Source organism: Parus major, chromosome 10, assembly GCF_001522545.3.
Source record: "Parus major isolate Abel chromosome 10, Parus_major1.1, whole genome shotgun sequence".
In the NCBI taxonomy this organism is placed as follows: domain Eukaryota; kingdom Metazoa; phylum Chordata; class Aves; order Passeriformes; family Paridae; genus Parus; species Parus major.
This window is the reverse complement of record NC_031779.1, coordinates 18,788,274-18,816,108: the sequence shown is the minus strand read 5'-3', so window position 1 is coordinate 18,816,108 and position 27,835 is coordinate 18,788,274. Positions and strand designations below refer to the sequence as shown.

General features: G+C 41.4%; 1 protein-coding gene across 1 annotated transcript in view; it reads right to left on the bottom strand.

Moving 5' to 3' along the window:
• The window catches only part of IQCH (IQ motif containing H), a 61,231-nt gene that overhangs the window by 7,809 nt on the left and 25,587 nt on the right, over window positions 1-27,835 (bottom strand). Inside the window, 6 exon segments of the mRNA XM_033517039.1 lie at window positions 4,087-4,373; window positions 5,325-5,445; window positions 16,226-16,417; window positions 18,386-18,658; window positions 21,793-21,968; window positions 24,092-24,175. Coding sequence (XP_033372930.1) covers window positions 4,087-4,373; window positions 5,325-5,445; window positions 16,226-16,417; window positions 18,386-18,658; window positions 21,793-21,968; window positions 24,092-24,175 — 1,133 coding nt within the window.

The window sequence follows — 27,835 nt, the reverse complement described above, 5'->3', positions numbered from 1 at the left end:
TTACACCTGACCTCAAAATCCACACCAGGAAGCTTTGCTGGGCACAAACTGAGCTGCAGGAGGCAAGCTGGACTGAAGGGGAACTGTAAAAAAAGGTTAAGCAAAAACATCCCTGTGGCTGAAGTGAGTCCCAGAGCAAAATGCTCTGAGGCTGAGGATTTAACAGCAGATAAAACATTTAAAAAGCAGCCTGGCAAAGCTAAGCAGCCATCAGCAGTGGATAAATTCATTCCACCCTCCCAGGGATTCACACAAACCCCACCAGGTGTGGGGCAGCACCAGCGTTGTGCAGGAGTTCCTCCCCAGATCCCACCTGGACAGTACCTACAATTAAAACACGTGCTAGTGGCATTGTTTTAATTTCAGATGTAGAGAGAAACCCATTAATTACTTGTGTGATCCTTTTCACATCATCTAAACAAAGCCCCAGCATGCCAGCCTGGCTCCAGTGCCCGCTGGCACGTGCCCAGGAGCTGCTCTGGGAAGGACAGGAGCTCTCCTGGATCCCCTGCTCCAGGGAATGGCTCCAGCTTGCCCAAGGAAGGGGCTGGGAGAGCAGGGAAGAACGGAAAAAGCTTTTAGCAGGGCAACTTTAATGCTGGAAATCACCAGATTGATCAAATACTGGTTTAGGGTGTTTCTCTTTGCTTCCAGAGGGGACTAAATAGCTTTTGGACGTGGTTTCATCATCTCAGCCCAATTTCTGCTGCTGCCTACAAAATGAAGAGTTTGGATCTCCAGGGGGGATGAAGGAAGGTGTCCATCCCCTCCCCTGCTGTAACAAGGGAGAGCTCCAAAACCTCCTTAAGCTTCAAGTTCTCCTTAGCTAAAGTCATTGTAATATTTTGCATTTTCCAGTGTAAGGTGTGAGGAGGAGGAGGAAGAACAGGAGGAAGACAAACATGGCTGGAAGCCACCTGTCCACCTCCTTTCATCCCTGAGCCTGGGGCTGAACCACCCCTGTTGGAAGTGAGAGCAGCCAAATGGTCACTCCTTGGTGCCAGCTGGGATCACCCCCAAGGATGGTTTTCCTGGCTCAGGACTCTCCGAGAACACTTTGATTGTGGCCACGTCCCCTCCTGCCCTGGATGTGTCCCAGAACATCCCTATGGTGGGGGAGAAAGGAAGAAGGATCAGATGGCACAAGATTTTCCAGCTTTTTCCTAGCAGGGGATTCCCTTTTGCCATGGAAACACAAAAATGCCCTTTAAATCTCCTTTGTGCTGCTACAGAAATGGGAGGACACAGGGCCTGGACAAGGGGTCTGGCCAGATAAATCATCCCCTCCAGTAAATCAGCAGCTCTTAGATGACCTGTGCAAAGGTGAAGTTGAAGTAAAGGATAATGAAATCCTACAGATTATTCCCCATTTTCTGAGCACATACAATAAGGGCACGGATGTAATTGTACATATTTATGATTGGAGGTGTAAAACCCTGATAGGGTGCATGGAAAAATTAGCACAACACAAGGAGTTTTCATCTGAAATGTGAGGATTTTCAGAATTTATGTTCAGAAATCAAACTGGAACAGAACAGCCTATTTGATTATCAAAGTTCAAAGGCAGGGGGTAGAGGCAGTAGTTAAGATTTTAAATCGATTTAAGACTGGTTTTAGGTCAAGCTAAGCAGAGAACAGATTAGGACTCCCCAGAATCCCACCAATGGAAAAAATAATAGTTAGAAATACATCCTACAAGACTTGCTGGCTGTTTATCCAAGGAAATATTTGCTTCCAGAGGATTCTCCTTTGGCACACACAGCTTCAGAGCCGGCGCTTCGTGGTGAAGACATCTCCAGTGAATAAAGTCACAATTATGCTGGAATTCTTTACAGCTTCCATAAAAACGCTTCAGCTTTAGAATGTAAACTTGAGAAGGGAAGGAAACATAAATTCTTAAAGAGTTACTAAATTACAGCTCGGCTCTCTCCCGTTTAACTGTTTTGTCTGCAGCTGGTATCGACGGCTGCGTTATTGTAAAGAGCTCCCGTGCTATTTTTAAAGAAGTGCTTGAGTGATACTGTAAAAATGTCAATTAGTAAAATATTAATGCAATGGGGCGTTGGAAAGAGAGTGGCTTTTACGACTTTTAAAATCTGCAGGAGAATTGATTGGGGCGGTGCTGGCAGGCTCTCATCCGGCTGCCATCTCGTGGCAGCTGCTGGGATGGGCTGGGGCTCACCCAAAAACTTCAGTTTTAGGGCTCTGCAACTCCTCTGTCCTGCTGGATATAAGGTTGGGAGATGGCTGATGACAACACCGTGGCTCTTGTTGGAAAAAAAAAACCATAAAAAATGTTCCATTGTCAGGAGAAATCTTCGGAGACGTGTGGGAATTGTTTATCCAATGTTTCCTCATTAGTGCTGGGAAAGGCTGGGGCTGTGTAAAACCTGTCAGACCCATGGAAAAGGTGGATTGGGATCCTGCTCCTCCAAAGTATAACGTAAGGAAGTTGATGTGTTGAAATATTCACACTCAATCCAGTGGATTTATTTGGGTGCAGCTCCCAGCTGGGATCTGACGCTCAACACCGGGCAGGATTTCACTCTGGTTTCACTCTGGTTTCACTCTGGTTTCACTCACATTTCCAAGGCTTTGCTTGGAATGATCATCTTGGAAAATAAAGTGGGAATCAGGAGTGGTTCACTCCAAATTATGCTTTTCCACTTCTTCCCCAAGACACTGAAAACAGCATCTCCATCTCTCTTCCCCTCAGGATGAAGGCACAACTGAGATGGAAACAAATCCCTGAGGCAAACAGGGAATTGTGAGGAGCCCCAGCTTTCCCTACCCCTTGGATCTCTTGGCTCCCACTGAGCTGTGTGACAACACACATTCCTTATCCATCCTTTCCTCCTAGTGTTCCAAAGATCAGTATTTTCTGTAAAACACGCTTGGGAAGAATTCCTGAGTATCCTGTACTTCCAGGAAAATGCATCTGATTCTCCCACCTAATGCATTTGAGTGGACACTTGTGAAACGAGTGAGCAAATGTTCCAAGGGTCTGAAAGGATTTCTTGTTTGCCAAAAAAATGGTGCTTTCAGGAACATGGGCCTTTGTGTGATCTTTCTCTCCCAAGACAGATGGCCTCATTAATTGCCTCCACATCCAGTTAAATTTAAAAACCTGTGCTTAAATAATGTTAAAGTTGTGGTACATGCTGATAAACATAGGAAATGTTAAGGTAAAAATCAGCTGGGAAAAAGGGAAGAAAACCAAGATGGAACAGACAGGAATTCTAGGAAGACACAAGAATCACTAAATGATTTAATGTGTCCTTGTTTGTGCCAGGAAGTGTCACAACAATTAATAATCCAGGAAGCATTCCTGCATTTCAGTTACCTCCTGGCTTGAGTGAAGCAATTGGCAAAACTCCCGTGGACTTCTGTGGGTGAGAATGTCATCCCTTAATCTTTTTAAAGCAATTTCCATGGAACTTATCCGATATGGCTTATCCAGAGTTCTGATTATCATGCCTGTGTACATCCATTTTGGGAGTCAAATATAGCTGGCATTGGAATTCCAGAGCTCACAAACCACTGTGAGGGTGAGACCCTGGCACAGGGTGCCCAGAGAAGCTGTGGCTGCCCCTGGATCCCTGGGAATGCCCAAGGCCAGGCTGGAAGGAGTTTGGAGAAAGCTGGGATAGTGGGAAGTGTTAGAATGAGGGGTTGGAATGAGATTATTTGTAAGGTTCCTTCCTATCCACAGCATTCCATGATTTGATGATTATTCTCATTCTCTGGTGCACCACAGCCACCCTGCAGTGCTGTCAGTTACCAAAAACCTGGAAGTTCCCCAGTTCCCCACAGCCTTAAAATTCCCTTTTACACTGAGGTGTCCTCAGTGAGGATTCCAGAAGAAAACAATGTCAGGAAGGTGAAAAACAAAGAGATGCATCAGGTCTGCATCCGAGGCTGTTAGAACACCCCATGTGCTTTCCTCAGCTCATGTGCCCCAGAGTTTGGAAATTGTTTGTTCCAAAGGACAAAGCTTTCTCCTGATATTTTCTGGAGTTCCATAGGAAAGTTGGAATTTCTCAGTCTCATGGAGCCAGGGTGAGGTAACAAACCTGCCCCACTCACCTGCTGCTCCCTGGTTTGGGGATGGATGAAAGCCACAAAGTCCACGGAGAAGTAGCCCAGCACTCCTTTGGATTTACAGGCCTCCCCAATTTTCAAGCAGAGCGCTCCAAGAACCTCTGGATCCACGGAACGCTGTGGGATGGTGGTGCCTGAAGATCTGAGGGGCCCCTCAGCGTGGAGCTGATCTCCAGATGACAGCAGTGTCACCTCCCCCGTTGGCTCTATCAGCAGATCCACCGTCAGGTTGGCGACGCTGGCCGAGAACGGGAAGGCTTCGATCACTCCGCCTGGAAAGGAATTTTCCTGGAATCAAATCCACAAGTGCTGCCCTTTGGAGTGCACAGGATGGAGCCACCAGCTCCAGGGGGGACTGGACACACAGCAAATAAATCAGTGGAATGGGAGCAGCAGAGCCAGAATCATGGATCTCTTGGAGGAGAAAGGAGTTTAATTAGAGGCTTTTCAATCCCACTCCAAACTGGATAAATCCCACAGCTGACTGGAGAAACAGGCTCTGGGATAGAGGGAGTGAATCCAGCTCAACACCAGGCCCACAACAGCTGGGAAATGCAATGTTGGGATTGGGGGGAGCTCTAACTCCTGCTGTGAGCTCATCTTGGAGACTCCCATCCATGTAATGGTCTTAGATAAGAGTCTGCCTGTGGCATTCACCCACAAGAGGAATTTGGCATGGAAATAACAACTTCCAGCATGGTTTTCCATAGGAAAACCACCAAGATTTGGCATTCTGGATTTGCCTTTTCATTGCATATAATGCCATAACCCAATTTGATGGGATAAACTGCTATGTAATAAAACTGGTCCTAGATGTGTTAAGTGGCATTATTTAAAAAGAAAAATATCTTCAAGGCTTTGACTCATCAGTGTCTCTTCCATAAAGAAATCTATATATTAAATATTCTCACATTTACCTGACGTGCTGGAATTGCCTAAAACCTTTCCCCAAATGTGACAGCCTTTGGTGCAGCACCCAAGGATTAAGGAGCTGGTGTTTATGGATTCAGAACCCAGGATTAATATGGATTAAAAGCTTGGATAGGACAAATGAATGATAGAACAGTGGCCTATAATTCATTGGTAAATGAACATTTGAAGCGTAATGGAGAAATAAAAGGAGATAAATATTTAAATGGGCCCAAGACTAACAAGAATATGGCAGACAATATGGCATAATTACTCCTTCTAACACTTCCCAGCGACTTTGCAGTCTTATTTACCTTGAGTAAGAAATGTTTGGAGGAATTTTTCCCATGTAGGGAATCGTTTCTCATTGACTGGCTGTACGTGCTGTGCTAAAAGGCCCGGCAGCTCCTGGGAGATCTTCACCAAAGCTAGCTCCTGCAGAAACAAATTAAATAGAACCACAAGCAATTTTACTACAGAAATGAAAACTGCTTGTAGGGTGATTAAAAACCAGGCCTCCAACAGGCAAAAAAAAAAAAAAAAAAAGTGGTTACTGTTTACCCACAGTCAGGAAGCCTTTTTTAATTTTTCTACTTGCTCTTCTTCCCTCCTCCTGCAAACTGTCCTTCTCTGAAAGCCAATCTCCCCCTCAAGCACAGCATCTCTTGCATTATAATTTATATCAATAATTGGATCTGGCATCTGAAAATGCCAGGTACTTGGTAACTGCTTTGGGATCAATAGCAGCAGTCAATAACTTGTACATTGCTTGTATTTCGAAGCAGCATATTGAAATAGTCACATATGCCAGCAATAGTTTTACTGGTTCTGTGTTGAAGCTCTTTATCAACCCAAATACGCTTTAGTTAGGAAAAAAAAAATTAGGAATAATCAAGAAAAAGCATTTCTAAAGCAGGAGATATCCTTTTAAATCTGTAAAATATCTGTAGCAAACTCCCAAGTGCCTGTGTCTTTGGTGGAATTTGATTAGTCACTCCACAGCTAAAGCAGCTTTTTTCCTAGTTTTAAATTCTTTATTATCACACACACAGCCCAGCCCCATTAAATACAGCAAGTAACTGCTCTGCTTTTACTGCTCCTCAAAGTCCCAGAAGAACAGGAGCATATAAAGTGCAAGGACCCTGACTGGATTGCTTCAGGCTCCTTTTCTTGCTGCTTCATGAGCCTCCCCCTGCTCCCCTGGGGCTCTTTCCTCTGTTTTCCATCCTCTCTCCTCAGCACCCCGTGCTGCAGAAATGACCAGCCCTCCTCTGATCCTGCCAATGTCCTCAGCCACAATCACTTCATCTCAGGCTCTGGAGGAACATGAGGAAACCTCATGGCTGACAGCTAAGAATAGCAAGTAAAAAATTAAAGCTGTTTTTCCGGAGCAGTGAGTTTGTAGAGATGGGCTTTGTCACGGAGCACATGATGTAAAGTAACCAAAAATGCAAATTCTGAATGACTTCGCTGTGATTTGCCTACCAGAACGAGGAGGATGGAGAAATGATTAGAATCACTGGATGGTTTGGGTGGGAAGGGAACTTAAATCCCATCCAATTTCACCCCTGCAATGGGCAGGGACACCTCCCACTATCCCAGGCTGCTCCACCCAACCACGGACATTTCCAGGGATCCAGGGGCAGCCACAGCTTCTCTGGACAATTGGGGAATCTGGGATTAACTCTGCATGCAGGAGAGCTGGATAAACCCTGCTCCTGCCTGCAGCCACCCTGAGACTTCAGGAAAGGGATTTTCCACCTGTGCCTCAGCTGCCCAGCCATGGAAGGGATCAGCTGCTGTCCCTGCCTCACATGGAACTGAGGGAAAAAATGCCTTAAAAATATTGAGGTGCTTAGATGGTGATGCTGATATGGGATATGTGGGCTCCTATCATATAATAAGGAGAAAAGGATGTTCTTGACTTAAAAAATATCACCAAAAGGGGGGTTAAAAATGGTTTTAGTCCGTAAATCAGTACACTAAGCAGCACAACCTCATGGCAAAAACAAAGGAGCACAAAAAACATGAGATACAAGCTCAGAATTTACCCAGAAACAAAGGAGCACATAAAACATGAGATCCAAGCTCAGAATGTACCCAGAAACAAAGGAGCACATGAAACATGAGATCCAAGCTCAGAATGTACCCAGAAACAAAGGAGCACATGAAACATGAGATCCAAGCTCAGAATTTACCCAGCTTCAATCTTTACCCTGCTCATTTCCTCAGGATCTGAAGGAGGAATTTTGGTTTTGGATGGTTGAGCTGACTGGAACAGCAGAGCAGTGAGCAAATATCCATTGGCCTTGTGTGGGTTTGTGTTTGTGCTGAATTATTGCTGAGCCAACAAGGCACAGGCTGAGGTGGCTCGTGAAAATCACCGTGGCTTTGGAGAGAGGATGTGAACCATGATGGATGTGCTGGAATTGCTGCCCCACAAATCAGCTCACAGCTGGCAGTGCATCCAGCAACACCTCAGTCACTCCCATCTCATCCCTGAGACCTGCTGACTTTGGGTATTGAGCAATTTCAACAGAAATATAAAAACAAACAAAGCAAGAGGTGTGCGGTGGCTGCCTGGAAGATTTTGATAAATCACAGGGGGTGAAAACCAGGAATGTCTGCTGGATGTGGAGGCATTTGGGAGTGCTGTGCCCAGGCTTGTGTGAGTAACAAACTGGGACACAGCTTTCCAGTGCAACAATTCCTAGCTGTCTCCTGGAGCTGGAGGATGGCGTGTGGCTGTGGAAGAAACCTCCCCAACCTGGCTGCAAAATCAGGCAGAACTTCCAGGGGACTTTTCCTCTGCCTTTTCAAAGTTCTTCTTGCACATCTAAGGTGATGGATAATAAATCATGGAATCCTGGAGTGGTTTGGGTTGGGAGGGAACTTAAATCCCATCCCATTCCACCCTTTTCATGGGCTGGAACAGCTGCCACTATCCCAGGCTCCAACCTGGCCTTGGACACTTCCAGGGATGCAGGGGCAGCCCCAGCGCTGGTGACTGTGGAGGATGTGAGCACCAAACCCGGCTGTCTGACACAAACAAAGCAGCATTTTAAACAAATAATCAGTTGAGGGAAATCTGGCACAGTCCCCTGGAGCTCCAAGCACACGTGGCAGGGCTTTGAACACTGCCTGGGCTATCGGGGTGCTCACAGGAGGGAGTCACCCTTTAAGGATCAGCACCTGGAATTCTGGCTGGAGGGGTTTTTTTGCAACTGTAAGCTCTAAAAAGGCAATAATCCTGATTATAGGGAGTTTTAGTAGGCAAATTCAAGCCTGGATCCAACATTCACTCATGAAGTCAAACCTTTTAAAAGGATCAGTGCTCAGCTGGCTAATTTCATTTAAATTGGAGAGCATCTCCAGCAGAGCCTACCAATGTTTTATCTCTTGATGTGGTCCAAAACAATCCAGGACCACAGGCTCAGCTGAAACAGGGAGCATTTGTTCAAATCTTGCAGCTGATGTTTCTTAGCAGAGAAATGAGCAGCCCAAATATTCTTTACATCATGTAGAAATCTTTACATCTCTCCAAATTGGTTTTGCACCCTTTTATAACAATGAAGAAGCACCCCAAAAAAAAAAAAAACTTTAAAATTACAACTTTTTCCCACTAAATGAGATATAATTTCTCACCCTTCTGCAAGATGAATTTTGAAAGGTTTTCTTAGGCAGTTGCAACAAAAAATTAGGATCAAGCGTGGCAGATGTTGAAGGCAGTGGTAGGAAATCTGCTGGAGACAGATGAGTCAGCAAAGAAAAGCCTGTTGAGAAGAGAAATAAATAAATAGGAAGAAGAAATAGAAACAGGAAGAAAGATCTGGGGCAAGAAAGAGGCTATAGAGCAAGATGTGCAAGACCCAGGGCTTTTTAGCTAAAAATCAGATGGAAAGGAAATTATTTAGACCTTGCAAGCAAATAGAGTGAAGAAAGGAACTCCAAGTAAGTAAAGCTGAGTGGGCCAAAGAGGAATAAAATCAGCAGAGAGCTCCTGAGCAATACAAAGTGCCACAACTCTGCTGCAGTCTGTGGAGCTGTGGCAATTTTTGCCACTTGGATGACACAATGACAATTCCTACCATTCATAAATACATCCTTTCTCTTGTGATCAGTGGAGCTGGGATAAGTTATTCCAGTCTGGATGGGAAGTGGTCCAGCCCAGCTCGTTCTGATGTTCTCAGTGACACAGAAAACATAGAAGAAGCCAGTGACTGCTGCCCAAATGTCCAAATAACTGCCATTACTTCCTATTTTGCAAATTAAACTGATTGGACACTTCTTTCCTAATTCAGATAGGTCCACCCTGGCCAGAAGCACAAAGTACCACAGTGAACAGAATAAATGGAGAGATCTATAAAACTGAGAATGGCTTTGGAAGCGACACATTGAGCACCCCTCTATCTATCTTAAAGTTTGTCACCTGATTTAAAGCCTGGGCTTTTCACTGTTAACTGCAAATTTTAAAATTAAAAAAGTGCCAATTTTGCCTTCCCCAGAGCTGGAAAGGCATGTTCTGAGCTCAGGTCCCATCATGGCAAACAGCCGTCATTACCGCCTCACACAAATGTTTTTCCTATGTAAAATTGCTTTGTAAAATATTTGCTCCATCTGCTGAAAGGAGCAAAGACAATTTTCCCTGATAGCTAATGGCCCATTTCAGCTGCCTGGCATTGAGTGGGATGCTGAACACAGAGCCCAGAATCCTGCACTTCCCTGGGCTCATCCTCGCTCGGAGCCGGACACGGGGCCGGGATTGCTCCCACTCGAGGGGTTTTTGTGGGGCTGAGGCACATCTGCCACACTTCAATAAACCCCACAAACAGCCCCTTCCCACACTCCCAGAACAAGGAGCTGAGTTCCCTTTCAAATCTCCAGCCCTTCAAGTGCTGTTCCTTTTTTCACACCACATGGGGCCACATTTCTCCGGCCGGGCTGGCGCTGCCGCTCCGCACGCTGAGGGTTTCGGTACAGAAAGATCAAGCGCTTCTTTCAATTCTAAATTCAACTACAGACACACAAAAACCCCACAAACCCCCCCCTGCCCTGCTCCAAACCCCCTCCCAAGTGCTCCTCTCATTGTGCACTTTCCTATTTACCATCCATTGAAAAGCACATGTTTACATTGTGCCCTGAACTGCTTCAACATCTGCTAACAGACCAATAAAAAATAAATAAACCAGGATTGTTTAGGAAGAGAGATCCTTCCTATTTCCTGCAAACACTCCGAAGCTGGCAGCAGCAATTTGCTGCCAGATCCCTGCTCAGAAAACAATCTATGCAGGGAAATCAAAGATCAAATCTGTGCTGCCAAAAATCAGCCAGAAAAAGAATCTTCCAAGTGCCGTGAACTCCTCAAAGAATTCTGCTTGCTTATCCACTGAATGGTAATTTAGGATTAGGATAATTTTCTTTGTTAGTTTGCTTTCTAATCCAAATAAATCTTCTAAACTGTGTCTTTTGCAAGGTGCATCCTGCATGTTCAAGGTTGCCCACATCTTCCTTCAGAGCAAAGAAAACATAATTGTCATGATCTTTAAAAATCTCTCTTTTAAACAACAATCACATATTTATTTCAAAGGCAGCATCTGGAAGTTCAGGACATTGGGATGTTAAATCTCATACAAAATGAGATCAGGAATATTTGAAGGCATTTTCCTGTATTTTAGTGAGATTTCTGCAAGTGCACAACCAATTTTGATGCCCTCAGATGAAAATTATTTTCCCAAGTAATTGAGTTTTCTCTATTTCAATCTCTATAAATTCGCCACACTTCTGTGACTTGCTCTCCTTTCTGGTTTGTATATGTAAACAAAATATTCTGATGAATTCCAAAAATGTGGTTTCAGAAAGAAAAAAACCTTGTACAGAAAACCCACAGTCACTTCCCAGGAATTTTATGGAAATTGCTGTAATGCTACAGGAATTGTCAGACAAAACCTGCATTGTTTTTCACAAACAACACACACTTAAACTCCTTTTATTCCCAGAGTTGCCTATGTGTTACTTTTTGGATTTTAGCAAAACAAACATTTTTAAAATAATCCAAGCAGGCATTTTATTGGCTGCACCAACATTAAGGCATTTCAGATTTCTTTAGTGCTCTTGCTTTATCCTCTCCTTCCCCACTGTTATTGCTACAAACTGGCACTTAAATTCAATTGATTCAAAATATTCTGGATCCATATGGCCTCAAACCCTGGAGCTGAAGTTCTGATATTGCCTCACTGCTGTTTTCTAGCATTTGCCTCTCCTCCAGTCCCCAGATGGTGGAAGTAACATTTAAACCTCCTTTTCCTCTGCCTTGTACAATAGACCTTGGCACCATTTCAACTGTTTACTCCGGTAATTAACAGCACTGATACCACAACAATTACAACTCCTACAATCTTAGCACAATAATGCTATGAATTAGTGAGAGCTAATGGCTGGAAGGTATAGTGGTTCCAGACTGCGAGATCTGTGCATTTTTCGAATAAAATAAAAGGTAGGAACAGCACGCTGGCGGTAGACAATGATTACCTAGTAATTAGTTTACACAAAGCTTCCTATTTAATGGCAAAACGCTGTAATTAACGCGTGACAGAAAATCAAAGGGTACTTTGTAAGCATATGAAAAATTAACACTGCAGGCCTATAGCTTTATGTACTGATTAGGAGCATATTAAATCAATAGGACACACAGCCCAACAGCTTGCAGAGCCCCTGCTTGTGGTTTAGAGATGATATCTCGGATTTCACCAAGCCCAGGGATGCAATTCTGCTTTATTTCACCTCAGATTTCCTCATCACACTCAGATAATCTTAATAAATAAGGATTGTTTGCAGGTTCGATGAATATTTTAATTATTTGGAATAATTGTTGTGCTCACGCTAAGAAACCTCCGGCACTGCTCCTTTCCATCATTGATCTCTTCCTGAAGTCTTTGGGCTCCTTTTCTTTCCCTGTTAAACATGTTATCGGTTAGAAGGAAAGCTAAAATGCTGGAAATGCATTTTCTGGGGATCTGTCAGAGTTTCTGGCCCTCTTCAGGCTGGAAAAATACCACACCTGCAATTCCACGTGCACAAGCAGCTCCTTCAGAACCCCCTCCGTGGGCTTTAGGTGTTACATTAAGATCAATTAATAAAAAAAATCAGGAAAAAAGCAGTGCTAGGAAGCTCTGTGTTCAAAGGAGGTCAGAAAGGAGGGTGCTGGCAGTGGCAGGTTTCTGAAATTACATTTTTGATGGATTGGTTTTATCCTGATTTGTTTGCAAACACATCCTACTCTGAATTCCTGAACTCAGTAAAGAAATAAGGTGTGGAAACTCCAGGTGTGCTGTAGTGTGTGGAATTCATCCAAGCACGACACAATCTGCTCCCCATTATTCCTGATCTCCAGCTAATCCCAAAATTCATCTATTACTTAGTACAGGACTTTTAAAAGCTGACCAAAAAAATGGTTCATTTAAAGGAACATCCAACATTTTGCATCCCTGTTTTCCAAAAGCAATCAATGCCACGTCCTCTGAGCCACATCCCAATCTTGTTTTAGGTGATTCAGACCAAAAGTTGTTCAGAATTGTCACCTTTTGAAAAGATTCTGATTTCCTCTTTGTAATAAATTAACTGAATTGCAGCCTGTAAGGAAAAGAAACTGAGACAAAAACTTCTGGAGGAGTAAAATCCAAATATTTTTCTAGCAGAGGCTGCCCAAGAGCACTAAATCCTTTTTTTTCTCCTTTTATGACAGATATTTAATGGAGAGTTTTGGGATGGTTTTGTAGTTATCACCAGTTTTAGGGGCTTATTCAGAGAGAATTTGTTGCTTGTTCTTCTGTGTCTTGCTCTATCCCTAGATTTTCAGCTCTTCTTTATCCCTTTTTGTCTTCAGCCTGATCTTTGTTATTTTCAGACTTGCTGCTAGATAAACTCACATCATGATGTTGGTCCTGGTGGTTAATTAAGTCACAGGGTAATAAAAGAGAATTCTAAAATTAATTTCAGTAGTAATTTAATCTAGTGATTTACTACAGTTCCATAGTTATACAAGAGGATGGGATCCTACAGCCCTGTGTTATTTATATAAAAGGGAGTTGTTAAAAGGGAAAAAAAAAAAAGGCAATGCCAACAGGAAGGTGATGTTCTCTTTGCCCTAAAAGGGAAGAGTTTTGGGAGTTTGAGTTCTAAGAAAAAGGAAAATATGAAGACAAGAGTGAGCATGATCAACCCTTGGATACTCTCCCAGCTCCAACAAGATGGAATCCCTCTAAACCAGAGATTGTGAAAGCAATAATGAGAATTTTCCATGAATTTAGAGCCTCCCACCAAGGGTCCATAAAAGTTTGGGTGAGATTTTTGAGTCTGAGCTGCTGACTTTGAGCTGGAGTGAGATGCCCATATATTATATAATAATATATATATATTATATCCATATAATATACCATATATTAATAAGGATTATGGATATCTTTATCTAAATATTCCAAACAATTATTCACATATTCTTACAGCAGCAAAACCACTTTTTGTGCTATGCATGGGCTGACTGAAGCTTGAATTAGTACAGAAAACCTGCAGATGTTAAAAATGAATTTGTTTGTTCCCTACAATCATCATTTTACCCTACAAAACACAATTAATCTGATAAGGACACTCAGTATTTATTCATTTTTTTGGGCACAACTAGGGCCAGACCCTGATGTTCTTTTCCACACTGGAAGATGTCTCCACAACCAACCCCACAAATGTTCTCTGGACATCGAGCCATTGGATTCTGGGCCTCAGGATGAAATTTCTCTGCTGACAGGACTTGAGCAGTGGACAGGAGGCTGATGGACTTTGAGACATTTTGCAGTTTGTGAATTCAACCCTTCCTGCAGCTGCAAATTAATTGTTCAGATAACTCAGAGACTGCATTAAGTTAACAAAGTGAAATCCATCCATAATCTTGTCATGCATTTGGGTCTGCCCCAATGTTGTATTTGCAGTGAAGAATCTAAAATCAGCCTTGTTTTTTTTAGCTGGAATAGATTTTTACCCAGTTCAAACTCACCAAGTCCATTATTTTTAATCTGTTGCCTACTCCACGCCACTGAGGAAAATCTGGGTGGCGTGTCTTGAACTGCTATGCAAATGATGCTATTTGTAAGTGTTACCATAATTTAGTGCTTACAGTCATGTTCTCATTTCTAATAATTCCACCAGAATGGAGAGGCTTTTCACTGTGCTCCTAGCCTGCAGGATAGTCTTTCATCAAGAAGCTGAATTTTTTAATAACCTGCCAGCATCCGTTTGTGTGTGGCAGGCGCCGCCGTGACACGACGTCTTCATTATCAAAGGAACCAGGTCCCCACACTGCAGCAGGACATTAAAGCACAAACTCCTGCTTTGATGTTTAAATGTGGATCATTACAATGGTGTTCCCTGACAAAGGAGTGTTTTAATCCTCTGCTCTCCCTGCTGAGGCTTGGGGAGGCTGCAATTCCTTATTTCAAAAGAGGGTAAACGTGGAAGGCAGGGAAATTTGAGAGAACATTCAAGGTGTTCAAAACAGCAGCGAGTTCCACGCTTTGGAATCACAGAAAGGTTTGGATTGGGAGGGATTTTCAGGCTCATCCCATTCCACCCTGACATGGGCAGGGACACCTTCCACTATCCCAGGCTGCTCCAAGCCCCATCCAGCCTTGGACACTCCCAGGGATCAGGAACCCAGAGCTTCCCTGGACAACACTTTGCCAAATCCCACTTCAATATTGGCCTGGATTTGTCTGCTGACTCTGGGAAATGAACATTCCAAAAAGCCAAATTCATTATTCCATGGTTATTTCCCAACTTCCAACATGTGTTTATATTTCAGGGTTTCTCACTGGTTGTATCCAAGCTTGAGGTAAATGGACTAAAAAGGAAAACCAAAGGAAGTCAGGGCTCACAGTGCCCTTTATGCAGAAGCACTTGGGAAAAGAATTAAAAAGACACAGAATCAGGGAATGCCACTCCTGTCAGGGATTTAGAGCAGCAAAGAACTGGAGCTGGTGACTCCTGATTCTGTCCTGACTCAGGTGCGCTGGGAGCAGGACCTGGATACATCCTGAGCTTTGTGTCCCACTGGATTTCCAGGGCTCTGCTTCATCCTGCCTGACTTGCAGAGCAGAGAAATTATCCCTTCAGCTTTATATCAGGAACTCTGTTTTATAATGTGGAATTCTTTTGTATCAGTCAAATGCAGCAGAACCGTAATCAGCCCAATTTGAAATTTTAATATACAATATAATTCAATCAACCCCAAATTTCAAACCCGTTTTGATTGAATTAAAAAAAATCAGAGGAGCTATAATGAGTAGTTTATGTAAATGAAACAATTTTTCTGGATACATTCCTTCTGGCTTTAAAGCCATTACATTAGGAATGAATTTGGCAAGATATACAGAAATATCAAATGCTTATTGAAATTAACGCATTTAAATACCAATGAATATTTAAACTACAAATAGTTCTTGGAATGCCAGAATAATGAAGTGTGCTTTCATATGGATTTTTCTGCAGTTCAAATCATCTTCCTGCCTCTCAATCCTGGGAATTCTTAGGAATTCAGGAGTGCCTGAGTTCATGCTCTAATGTTTCCCTTAGTCAGATTTTTATGGATGGCTCTCCTCACCTAAACACACCTGGTAATGAAACTTGCAGGACTTTAATTATCACCAAGACCTCAACTGTTGTCTCATACAGGTTTAAAAGTTATTAGTGAGGCAAAACATTCAGGAAAAATAATCCATAGAAAACCAGCTGAAAAAGCAATCAGTTTGTATGATTTCAAATTAGTGGTGTTCAGCTATTTTAATCCCAGTCCCAATTCATCTTTGTCTCAATAATTCCAAATGTCTATGTAGAGATTAGGCTGTGCTGTCCATAAGCTTTCCTTTATATGTCCTCACTTTAGCTATAAAAATGTATAAAATGTATACAAAAAATGTATAAAAACTGCCCATTGTTGCATAGGAAGTGTAAAGACACAACTCATTCCACAGTTGGCTGCCAGGCAATCCTCTGTATTTTGGAATATTTCCCTGTTTTATTTGAATTACTGCTGCCCATTGCTTTGTGAAGCCAGGCTGAGCTGGGATTTCAACATTTTCCTTCAAATGAAGGCTCAGGGAAGAGATCTGCAGCGAGGAGGAGGAACACGAAAGAGCCAAGACAACAAAGAAGATGCAATTCTGTTACTCACACGAGCCTGGCTCTCACTCCACACCTCAGGGCCATGTCCCTGCCATTCCCTCTGGATCCAGGGGTAGCATTCCAGGTGGGAAATGACATCACAGAAGGCAGTGCCGTTTCCTCCACGCTCATCATCCACCTTGAAGAGCCAACGCTGCACTTCCAAATTGTCCAGGATGAGCTGGCTGAGAGCACAGAGCAGCTGCAGAGCAGAGACACAAAATCCTTTGCACTGAGACACCACCAAAATTCCCCCCTCAGACTTCCAGCTCCCAAATATTTAATTTTCTAAATACAGTTTAATTCTCTCCGAGGCGCTTGTGTTGTTACAGCAGTTTGGGTATGGATTGAAAGCAACCTTTGAAGACTCCATGGCCTTCATCCCTGTTTTCTGCAGAGGAATTTGCCTGCCCAGGTGTTTTGGGGTTGTTTTTTTTGTCTGAGGTTTTGGATCACCAGAACTGCTCCCATAAACGTTTGTGACGGGGAACGACGCGGGATGGACGATGCTATTTGCAAAAATGCGCCAGGGTAACACCAGCCAAAAACAGCTGGGAAATTTTCCTACTGGAGAGTGCATTCCATGGTTATAAATGCACAGAGGAGGTACCAGGCAGGCTTTATAAAAATGCTAATTATTTATTTGTGTATGTACACAGATTTAAATGGCTTTCAAATGCCTTTTGCCCAGCTGGCGCAGGATGCAATTAGCTTCTTAGAAACTGCAAATGACTTTGAACCTGGTAAAAGTATTCTCACATCTTGTTGCATTGGCTGGAGTCTTCTACATTTTACAGAGTAATTTGAGGGATTTTTGTTTCTTTTTCTTTTTTTATTTTTTTTTTTAAAGATTGACCTAAAATACAATTACATGTGTTCCATTTGTAGCTTTTCAGAAAGGCATAAATGTGGTTTTTTTGAGAGCTCCCTTTACAGTAATGAAAAGGATCAATAATCCTGTAAGGACTGTACCAATCACAAAGAATTATGTGCTATCTTTAAGTGAAAATTGAATTGTGCTTTACCATGGTGTCACCTCACTTTGATTATTTAACCTAAAATGTCAATATTTCATACAAGCAAACAACAGAAGGAGAAATGCCATAACCCTGTAGGATGAACCAGAAGTATTGTTAAATAATTTACGTGAATCAAATAAATCAAACGGCTGTTTTGCAGGTCATTGATCATATATTTATTTCATCTACTGGAGAAGTTGCAATGGATTTGTGTAGCTTAGATTGGTCAGTGCTAAAGGTGATTAATAAAATCCAAAGCAATGTGAAAAGCCTCTTGAAGAAGCAGGAGAACCTACAAAAAAACCTTAGCAATGATTATTTTCCTGGATGAAAAGTAACACCACCATAAAAATGTTTGTTTTTTTTTTAAAGAAATACTTAGATGTATCACTGTAAATTGCAAAATCAGCTGAGAGAATAAAATACTGAGGAACTGGCTGTGAAATAAACACGTAAAATCAAAGTACAGAAAGCTCTTGTGCCTTGTAATTTTAGTTCAATAGGAGTTTGTTATTTTCCTACTGGTCATGCCAACAAGAGAGATGAATTTAGCAATGACAAACTGGGTACAAAGTAAAACTGCAAAGATGCTCAGTGAACCTCAGTAGGAACAGGCTGGTTGAGGGAGAGATTTCTTCCCCTCAGAACAGAGTTTTTGGAAAATGTGCATCTTCAGTCACTGGTAAAATGGATTTATTTCATGACTTCACCCATGGGGCAGCAGCACAAACTGTCTCAAATATTGGGCCAAACACTTTTATATCCTCAAGCCCATGAAGAACCCCAGAAAATTGTGTTCCTTCCTTCCCTGGGCACAAACTGCATTTAACTGAGCCTAAAAAAGACCCAACCTCACCCAAGACTTGATCAAACCCATGTGGGTTTGGGAGTTACTCTTGGAAAAATAACCCAGCATCCAGAGAAAAAACCTGCCATGATTGTCAAAGTGCAATTTAAAAAGAAAAGAAATAGCAAAACCAGCAAGAGGGCTTCAAGCAAAGCCTCTAAACGTGCCACTAAGTTTGATAAAAATCAAATTTCAGCCAAGACACTGTAGGTTTTATATTTAGAATACAAAACTATTATTCACTGGCGAGGGTCTCATCAATGGAGTTATTGGAACAACACAAATCCTCAATCCATCAGCTCACCTGCTCCCTGCTGTGGATGTCCCGCTCTCCAGGAGGGGTTGGCACTCCAGCACTGGCAAAGATTCTCTTGCTGCCAGACTTGGTGCTGTAGAGCTGAGCCACTGCTGGCTCTGAGCCCAAAATTGGCACCTGGAGCTCGTCAGCCACAGCCAAATCATCCAGGTGGGGAACGCCCCCAACCAGGTAGGCATCCCTGCCCTGGAGCAGAACCTGGAGCCTCTGCATTGTCCTGGGACTGTACTTGAGCACAGTGGCCAGGCACATGTGATGCCCCTGTAAAAATAGAATATTTATTATTATGAAAAGTGTGGTTTTGTTGGTTTTGTTTTGTATTTTTTTTTCCTCCCCCTAATTCCTAATGTTGCCCACAATAAATACATTATTAATAGCAGGCTGGGTTATGACCTATCCTGTAGCTTAGCAGTTTAAATTGATAAAAGCTGTTGGGGTGAGGCTCCATAATCGTGCACATCTTTAGTGGGTTGGAAATGGCCTCATTGGGAATAGAACTAATTACTACACATCTGTATTTATTTGATCCATGTGGAATTATCCTTCTGTCAGTCGGCAGAGAGGCTGGTGGCCTTTGGATAATAGTGATTCATCTCAGCAACACTCCTGGCATGGTTTAACTCCAGAGCTTCTAAAAATCAATAAAAAAAATGAAGAATCCCCCCCCTCCCTATAGCAGGGAATGTATTTCACATACAGTTCAGTGGTACTTGAAGTGATTCTCTGAGAATAAAACACTTTGATTTACAAAAGCTTTCTGTGCTTACATTAAATTACTGGGGATGCACATTTCCATTCCAGAGGGGCTCTGATAGCTGATCTAAAGGACCACTTATGGAGAGGGGAGCAGTTTTGTAATAGTTTTTTTTTTTCTTAAAAAAAAAAAAAAAAAAAAAAAAAGAAAAAAGTTCCAACTTTTTGAAAGGAGTTTCTCATTTCTTCCCAAAAAAAAGACCTATTGCTGTACAAGCAGTTCATGACATATCCTATAAGCTCTGAATTTAAATTAAGAATGTCACTCATGGCAGGTGAAAACCCCAAAAATGTTTTAAACAACATATCCCATGCATGGCATATATTCCAATTATATATTCCTGCATATATTCCAATTATTTTCCCAAAAATACACCGAGCATGAGACAGGGATGAAGAAATAGCCCAAGAGAAATACACTGCAATAAATTGTCAGGAACAAATCATAATCCCAACAAGAAGAAAATCATCTTCCTATTGAGATTTCATCTCATTTAGGCCCCAGGAAAGCATCCCTGTATTTTCAGGATAATGTAAATCCTGGATTTGCCAGGGATTTCCAACACTGAAGAACACAGGATATTTTCCTTCCAAGTCCTGGATGTTCATTGTCAGGGACTGAAGTAGAGAAATCCTGATTTCATTGCTTGGATAGGGAGGATGATGCTGGAAAAGGACACAAGGAATCCCCTTCTGGCAGTCCCTTGGTGCTTTCTCACACCAAACACAGCTCCAGAAAGTGCCCAAATCTCAGCTGGACACACTGCAAGGACAGCAGGAATGGGACACTCTCCGGAGTTCCAGCAGAAAAAAGAGAATTACAGGAAGTTTAAGGATGAAAAGAACAGTGAACAAGTTACCTGGAGCCCTTTTCCTTGCATCAGTTTTAAAGGCAAGACGTTTAAAGTTCTGGTCCATGGCTTCCCTTTGCCTGAGCACTGCTCCAAAAGCAGGGAGCTGGCCCATTCCAGAGTTCTGGATGCAGGGAGCAGGATCAGCTCCCAGCCTGGGGCCACAGCAGGGCTGTAGGGAGGAGATTTGCTTTGTGCCCCTCAATAATGGATTTTACAGTCAATTAAGGAGGTCAGGCTGTAAAAGCTGTTTCATTCCTCCTTTTTGAGAGTGGCAGAGCTGCCAGGATCTATGGAAGTGTGAGGGAGAGCAGGGAAAAGCTGGAGAGCTGAGGGATTCCAGCAGGAAAAGGGGATATGGGACTAACCAAAGTGCTTGGCTCTCAAACCTGTTGATTTTTGTTTTGTTTTCAGCTTCCCAAGATCCCAGATGTGCCCGTGGCATCAGGATCACCAGGAGAGCAAAGCTGCCTCCAGCTGGGACACACCTCAAGTGGAGGATCAGGGACAGCTGTGCCTTTTCCACACATTTTCCTTCCATCCAGTTCCACCAAAATAGCTGGGAAAAGGTGCAAGGCTGATTTGTGCTTCTGGAATTGCTAAAAGGAGCCCTCTAAAGTGGCCTTCAAGCCACACTTTCATTGATTGGGAATAAATTTCAATCCATTAGGTGCAATAAAAGCTTTTTATTCAATAACCCAGGAGAATGATCCTGTAAAAGAATCTATAAAGCTCAAACCCTTACACAGCCCAAATTGTCACTGAAGCCAAGGAGCAGTTCTGAGCAGATTCCTCTCCACACAGAAGATATATTCATAAAAAATATTAATTTTATATGGCACAGAACACATGTTTATGTGTTAATGGCACTAAAGAGACATGGTTCACCTCAACCTGCTTCACCTCAAATCTGGTGTTGCCCATTCTCCTGAAAAATTTTGGTATTAAAACATAGTTGGGAGTTACTACTGCAAAAATAACCCAGCATCCAGAGAAAAAAACCTGCTATGATTGTCAAAGTGCAATTTTAAAAGAAAAAAAAATAGCAAAACCAGCAGCAGGGCTTCTAAATGTGCCTCAAAGTTTGATAAAAATCAAACCCCAGCCAAGACACTGTAGGTTTAATATTTAGAATATAAAACTGTTATTCCCTATGGAAAGTCTCCACTGCACTGCAGCACTTGCAGAAACACTGTACACACTGTACATTAATTAGAACATGTTTTAGCACATGGATTTAAACCTGACTTGACAGATTTGGAAGTAGTATTTCTCTATTATTAATTATTTTTCTGGAACTATCACTTTTGTATTCCTGGAACTAATATTTATGTGTTACTTTGATCTGTTTGAAAGTCGTATTTCTGTATTATTACCTAGCTTTGTTTAAACCTTGTTCTTTAAGGAGCTCTGCACTGGATTTACTTGCAAGAACCACTGCAAACACAGGAATGATTGAATGCTGGGCTAGCCAGAGATAAAGTTGGAGTAATAAGAATGGTTTATTGCTATGATTTGCTTAGAGATATAAATCTATCAAGTTCCCAGTCCCAAGCAGAGAGTCAGAAGGGACAAGAGCCTACAAATAGCCAATCTAGGACTATCTCAAGCAAGTCCATAAAGCTAAACCAGGATATTTATTTCCAATGCTCTAACTAGTAGTCTAATCAGTAAAGCCCTTAAACTTGCAATAATATTTCACTGATGTGTACCAGAGCGTTGCAAGTTATAAAATTTCCAATTTAATTTTACTGCATCCCTCAAGCTGTAGTAATTAGAAGACAAACTCACGGGGAAGCTGTTTATAGCTTCAGGGGTGAGAATTCTGAACCTGTCCTACAGGTCAGCCATGTCCTCAGGGTTCCCAGATCTAACAGCTGCCTGCAGACCCAGGAGTTTATGGTAATACTGCACTAACTCCTCACTCAGAGCAAGGGGGCAGATGTAGATGACGTCCACGTTGGCATCTGAAACAAAGGGGCACAGTGTTCACTGCTGGGAGAAAGGTACAACCTTCCCAACAGCAATCCCAGCACTCCCGACCCTCTGCTCACAAACAGCTTTCCTAAAAAAAAACCAAAAAACACTGGAAAAATAAATAAAAATGAGGTTTCATTCCCAAATCTTTTGCTGTGCTTCAGCATTTCTCTGTAGACAGGTCAGCAGCCCAAAGGAAGAGCTGCTTCCTGGGATTCAATCTGTAGAACATATTGGGGGCAGGATTTGGGAAGTGGTGCAGGGGGATTTGTGAGCCCCACTCTCGTTCGCATCAATGGGAACTGAACTGCTTTAAAAATATATCCCATTAACGGCAGTAAATTATAAAACTGAGCCATTCAGTTGAGAAAGCTGAGGAAATTGCAATTTTCTACGCTGCCTGGATTTTCCATGGGCTGTTCCTGCTCCTGTGCTGTCCACACAAAAGCTCACGGTGGGGTATCATCAATAACCTCTGCTGGGGATGGGAGTGTGCGGGGCAGCCACTCCAGCACGGTGTGCAAATCTGCTTTTCCTCATGGAAAAACAGCTTGGCCTGAAGGGCTGTGTCCACACAGAAGGAAAATCTGTAATACAGGCAGTTTTGGAAAACTTTAACCACTCTCTTCTGCTAAAATATTAATGTTAATAGGTGAGCTAATAAATTAATGGGCTTTGAAGCATCGATAGGCAAAGAGCACTCCAAGATTTTGATCCAAATCAGTGGGAAGCCTTTCATTGTTTTATTGTGCACAAGTGCCAGGGCTAACTGCTATTCCATGGAATGACTGCAGCAAAACAAGGATTGGATAAGGAAAGCCTGAGCCAAGTGTAAGGAATAAAAGATCCTATTGCTTGATTTTGTTTTGCCAGAGCTGCAGGGAAATAATCCACGTTAAAAATGTGAGGCCAGAGCTCACCTGAGGCATTCAAGTAGCACAGAGCCCACAAGCAGAGCCTTTATATAATTTTACATAATTATTTACCAGATTACTTTAAAAAATAACTAATAGAAGAGTTCAGCACTGTTCACCAGTCAGTACTCAAGTGAAAAACTGACAATTCCAGTGAATTTTGGGAATAAAAAGCTGCAGAACATTTTACTGCTGTAGCACTGCCCTATAAAGAGAGATAAAGTCTCCTTAGGACACAGTGAGGCTCCAGGGACAGCTTAACTCACAGGAGGTCACAACCAGCATGGAAATCCTTTTCTAGGGAAAAAACAAACCAAAATGGAAAATCTCAGTGCTCCTCTGCCAGGCACAGGTAAAGCATCTCATCCAGTTCATAATTTAATTAATATTTTGCTAGTTTGTATCTTCCTCATGGTCTGCTTTACAACAGAAGCAATTTTCATGTTCAGAAATGAGGAAAAAAAAAATCTGTTTATTGTGTGACTTTGTCCCTTTAAGTTTCTGTCATTTAAAAGCCAAAAAAATTCATGTAAAAAAAATAAAACAGTACAGTGGAAAAAACCACTATTAGTGCCTAGATAATATATAAAGGCAATTACATTATTATTTTAGGCAACTGTAAATTTCTGGGTCTAATATATTTTTGTTCCAAACTTACTAAATGGCATTTATAAAATAATCATGACCCTGAAATATATATGAATCATGTAAAATCTGTCATTCCAGGCAGCCAGTGAAGCTGGTCACTGCTAAATATCATCCTTCCCTGCTTTGCTTAAAAGAAACCTGTCAGGAAAAAAAAAACAAAAACAACCAAACTTTTAAATAGATGCCTTTTGCCTCATTTAAAAAAAAAAAAAAATTGGTTTAAATAAGGGCTTGCTCTTTTGCAGCACATCTTTCTCTCCATGTGAGGCTGAATGAGCACTGCCAGAATGAGCTCCCTCATTTTGCACAACACTGAACACTTTGTGGTGCTCAGCAGCTCACAGGATGAGGCTCCTTTACCTCAGCACAGAGGTACAGGGAAGCAGCGGGATTTTTTTATGGATAACGTGGCCAGGAAATGCCACAATTCCTTCTCAGCTTCTCCCTGCTCTATATTTAATAGTAATACAAACAAAAAAAAAAGTCCTTGTGTTGTTTTCTTTTGCTCCCAGCTGGGGGGAATAATCAAGAAGCAGGAGCTGATCACGTACCCAGGATGTCACAGAGCCTCCCCATCTGCAGGTTCTGCTGGAGAGCGAGGTCAGGGATGTGCTCACGGATGTGTTGGGAATATCCTGGAAAACAAGGAAAGCCCCCCCCTCAAACTGCAGTCAGAAAACCCCTGGTACAGATTTTGGGGAAAAAAAAAATTAAAAATCAGATTTCTGGATTCAAAAAAGCTGGGAAAAAAAATCCTATTTGAAATCTCACAGCACTCATTGCAGTATTTTTCTGAATTTACTTTTATTACTGATGTAACTGCACATTTTTCTGTCATTTTAAATACAGACCTAAATGTTACAGCCCTACAGAGTTCTCTAATTTAACCATGCAGACCATTTTGTTGGGAGTCTTTCATGTTGCTGGATTTTTTTTTATTTATTTTTTTTTAATTTTGTAAACACTGGGGGTAGAAAAAAAAAATAAAATGACACCATCATTAAGCAAGAATCCTGGTAATTTTGTCCTTCACACAGATAAAAGGCACCAAAGGCACTTCATTAAGGAGATGTCTCAGTGCTACCTGCTCACTTTGTTGCAGAGGAAAGGTGAGTGACAGCCTGTCTGAGCCTGGATTATCTCTTTGCAGGTCAGAATTCCAGCTGATTCCATGCTCACGTTCAAAAAGACTGCAGGAAATGACAGCAGCACTGTAACTATAATTTTTAAGCCTGTAATTTTCAAATTGGTGTAATTCAAAAGCAATTGTGGTGTCTGTGCAAGCAGCCACAGCTCCACTGGCAGTTACCTCCAGTGATATTGTTTAATCCATCAGGATTAATCAAAATATTCAGTGTTTGGCATAAAAATTTGATTGATCCAGGAACAAGATCCTTACATTTCTATATATTTGCACACAGAAAATCACCAGAAACTCAGGGAAAACTTAATTTTGGCTAAAATCTGCTCAGAGTTTCAGTGCCTTCATGTAGAAAACAGCAAAGTAGATATTTCAGGCTAATTATAGAGACAATTATTACAAGTGATCAGCATTCTAAGGTGCATCTGGCAATTGCACAAAGAACATGAGAAAATACAGAGAAATTAAAATTACCAGTTTAATTTTAGGTCATTTCTTACCAAACTTACATATTGCAGTCAACACAGTGCTACCAGGCACTTGGAAAACTCATCTAAGTAAAATATATTGATTTTATTTTTATTTTTTTACTCCTCTGGTATTAAGCTACAGTAATTAGAAAAAAGCTTGCTCTGAGTATTTAAACTTCAGTCTCAAAGCTTCATTTTGTTCTCTCATCCAATTTTAAGGCACTAAAAATGCTGCCTAATATTTTCAAACCATTTAAATATCAGCCTAAGAATGCAGCTGATTTCCTTACCCTGAACTGTCCTCTTGAAAACACTGTGTTTTAAGAACTGGGCCAAAAAAATAACATGCAAATATAACTTGGAAAACCAAGAATTATTTGCAAGGAAGAACAAAGTGGCAATTAAGTAAGTGAAAATTTGCATTTTGCTCTGGCTCTGCAGATCCATGCCAGCATTGTAGCACTGTACTTTTCAAAGGCAGGTTAATAAAACATATTAATTCACAATATATTAACTTCCACTGGCATGACCCCATTAGATTTAATGAGGAATATTCACTGCTGGTAAATCCTTGCCCTCCCACTGGACAGGATGAACCACATTCCTCATGATCCACCTTGAACATTCCTTACTCCATGACTGGACACCTGATAAAGATGATTAAATGGTTAATAACCCTTTTCTTCTGGTTTAAACAAAACCCAAGCCAAATAAATTCAATATATTGTGCCTGTTCCAGTGCACCTGTGCCATCAGTTCTGCTTCAGCCTCCAGTCTGGGTAAGAAATTCCAAATTCAGCTGGAATTTGGGATGTGGACAAAGGAACACTTGGGAATGGGATTGGGTTTTGCATTAATGACTCCAAAGTGCTAAAATAAGAGGAATTAATTCATCCCCCTTTCAACCTCAGCCATGACCTAACACCCTTTAATTGACATTTCCTCAATAAATTCTGCTCATCTCCAAGTGGCTTCTCCCAACAAAGAATCCTCAAATGTGCCTTGGAGAAAAGGAACAGCAGAGAGAGGGACAGGACACGAAAGGTTTGTGGGATCTGAAGGGGAAGGAGGAAAATGAGCTGGGATCACTCACCTTGTGCTCCCCAGGACCTGGGACAGCTCTAGGAAATAATACCCAAAGTTTCATAAATAAAACTGAATTTTTCTCTCTGTATTTGGCACACATTTGTAGCAGTAAATCTGATTTAAAGGTTCAAATTCATTTCTTCTCACTCTGCCTGACAACAATCCTTGAACACTGGAATCTACTTTGTTTTTTTAGCTATGCTAGAAATTCCAGGTTTTTGTTTGGGTGAAATAAATAGAACCATTTGCTCCTCAGTACAATTTAAGCCCTTCACTATCCCTTTTCCTGGATTATTTCCAGAAACTTGACATGGGTCTGAAACTGCTGTTGTGAAATTAGAAATTCACCCTCCTGGCTCTGTCACCATTTCTTGGAATTCCACCTGCAAGGGAAGAAAAATCAGATTCTGATTTGTCCCAAATGCTGAAATCAAGGACACTGAGCAGAGAATTTCAGGTTTTCTTTCTGATTTACAAAACTGAACACAGAAATCACTGAGTATCATTAAACTTTGGTGTCTTCTTGTTTATCTGCTCTGTCCCAGGTTTTGTAGCTCAATTTTTTTTTTATGTTGCAAAAGGCAGTAAAAAATAAAAATACTGCTGAAATCAGCTAGCATTTTGTATATTTAGTCCCTTTTGACTGAGCTAAATGTTTGTTGTTTAAATTTTCCAGCTTCCTCCAAGTCTACTTCAATAAATCTTAATTTTAAAATATTAAATGTGTAGGAGCAGAATAATTAAATATACAAAATTTTTATTGTTAGATCTTAAAGGTTTTTAGTGTTGGGATTTTTTGTTTTCACCTTTTCAAATTTTAAATATCAGCTGTACTTAAAATTAGATCAAAGCAAAATTGCTCAATGTTAATAATTTTGTGTTGCTGTTTCTCAAAATCAGTCTAAATCTTAACATTTCAAAAGGAAAAAAACCCACCAAACTCCAAATATTTCCATTACATTTTAATAAGTTTATCATGATTTAATCTATGTAAAATCCCTATGAATACTGGAAATATGCAGATATAGCTGCATTTAATAAAAACAAACAGGAATAACTTTTCCAAACAGCACTTTCAAATCCTGCTTTTAAAGGGAATCACTTATATTTTTTAATATTTTCACCTACTTAAATAGGTTTGCTAATTTTCTAAAAAAAACAAATCACCTGCACTCAAATTATCTTTCTAACTTTTTTCTTCCTCATTAAGGGGGAGATTCCACTTGGATCCTACATCTCCAAATTCCTGTATTTACAGCACAAGGCTGTGTAAATCCTGATACAGAGTCAGGGCCTGGGCTCCCAGTGAAGTGCAGAATAAAGTGGAATTTCCCTGGAGTTTTACCATTTACTTAAGAGGTTGAAATCATTTGAAAAACTTCTATAAATTCCCAAACCCAGCAGAAGAACAGGGACATAATGATTAATTTTTGATGTCAGCCTATTTTGATTATACTGAGGATTATTTTAATACGACTTTGAAAACATCTGGTGTGCAACAACTCTGCTGACTCTTGAATTCACACACCTAATTAATAATTGCTTTTTTTTTTTCTGGCTAAAGTTCTCCTTCATGTTTTTATCCAGTTTAGAACACT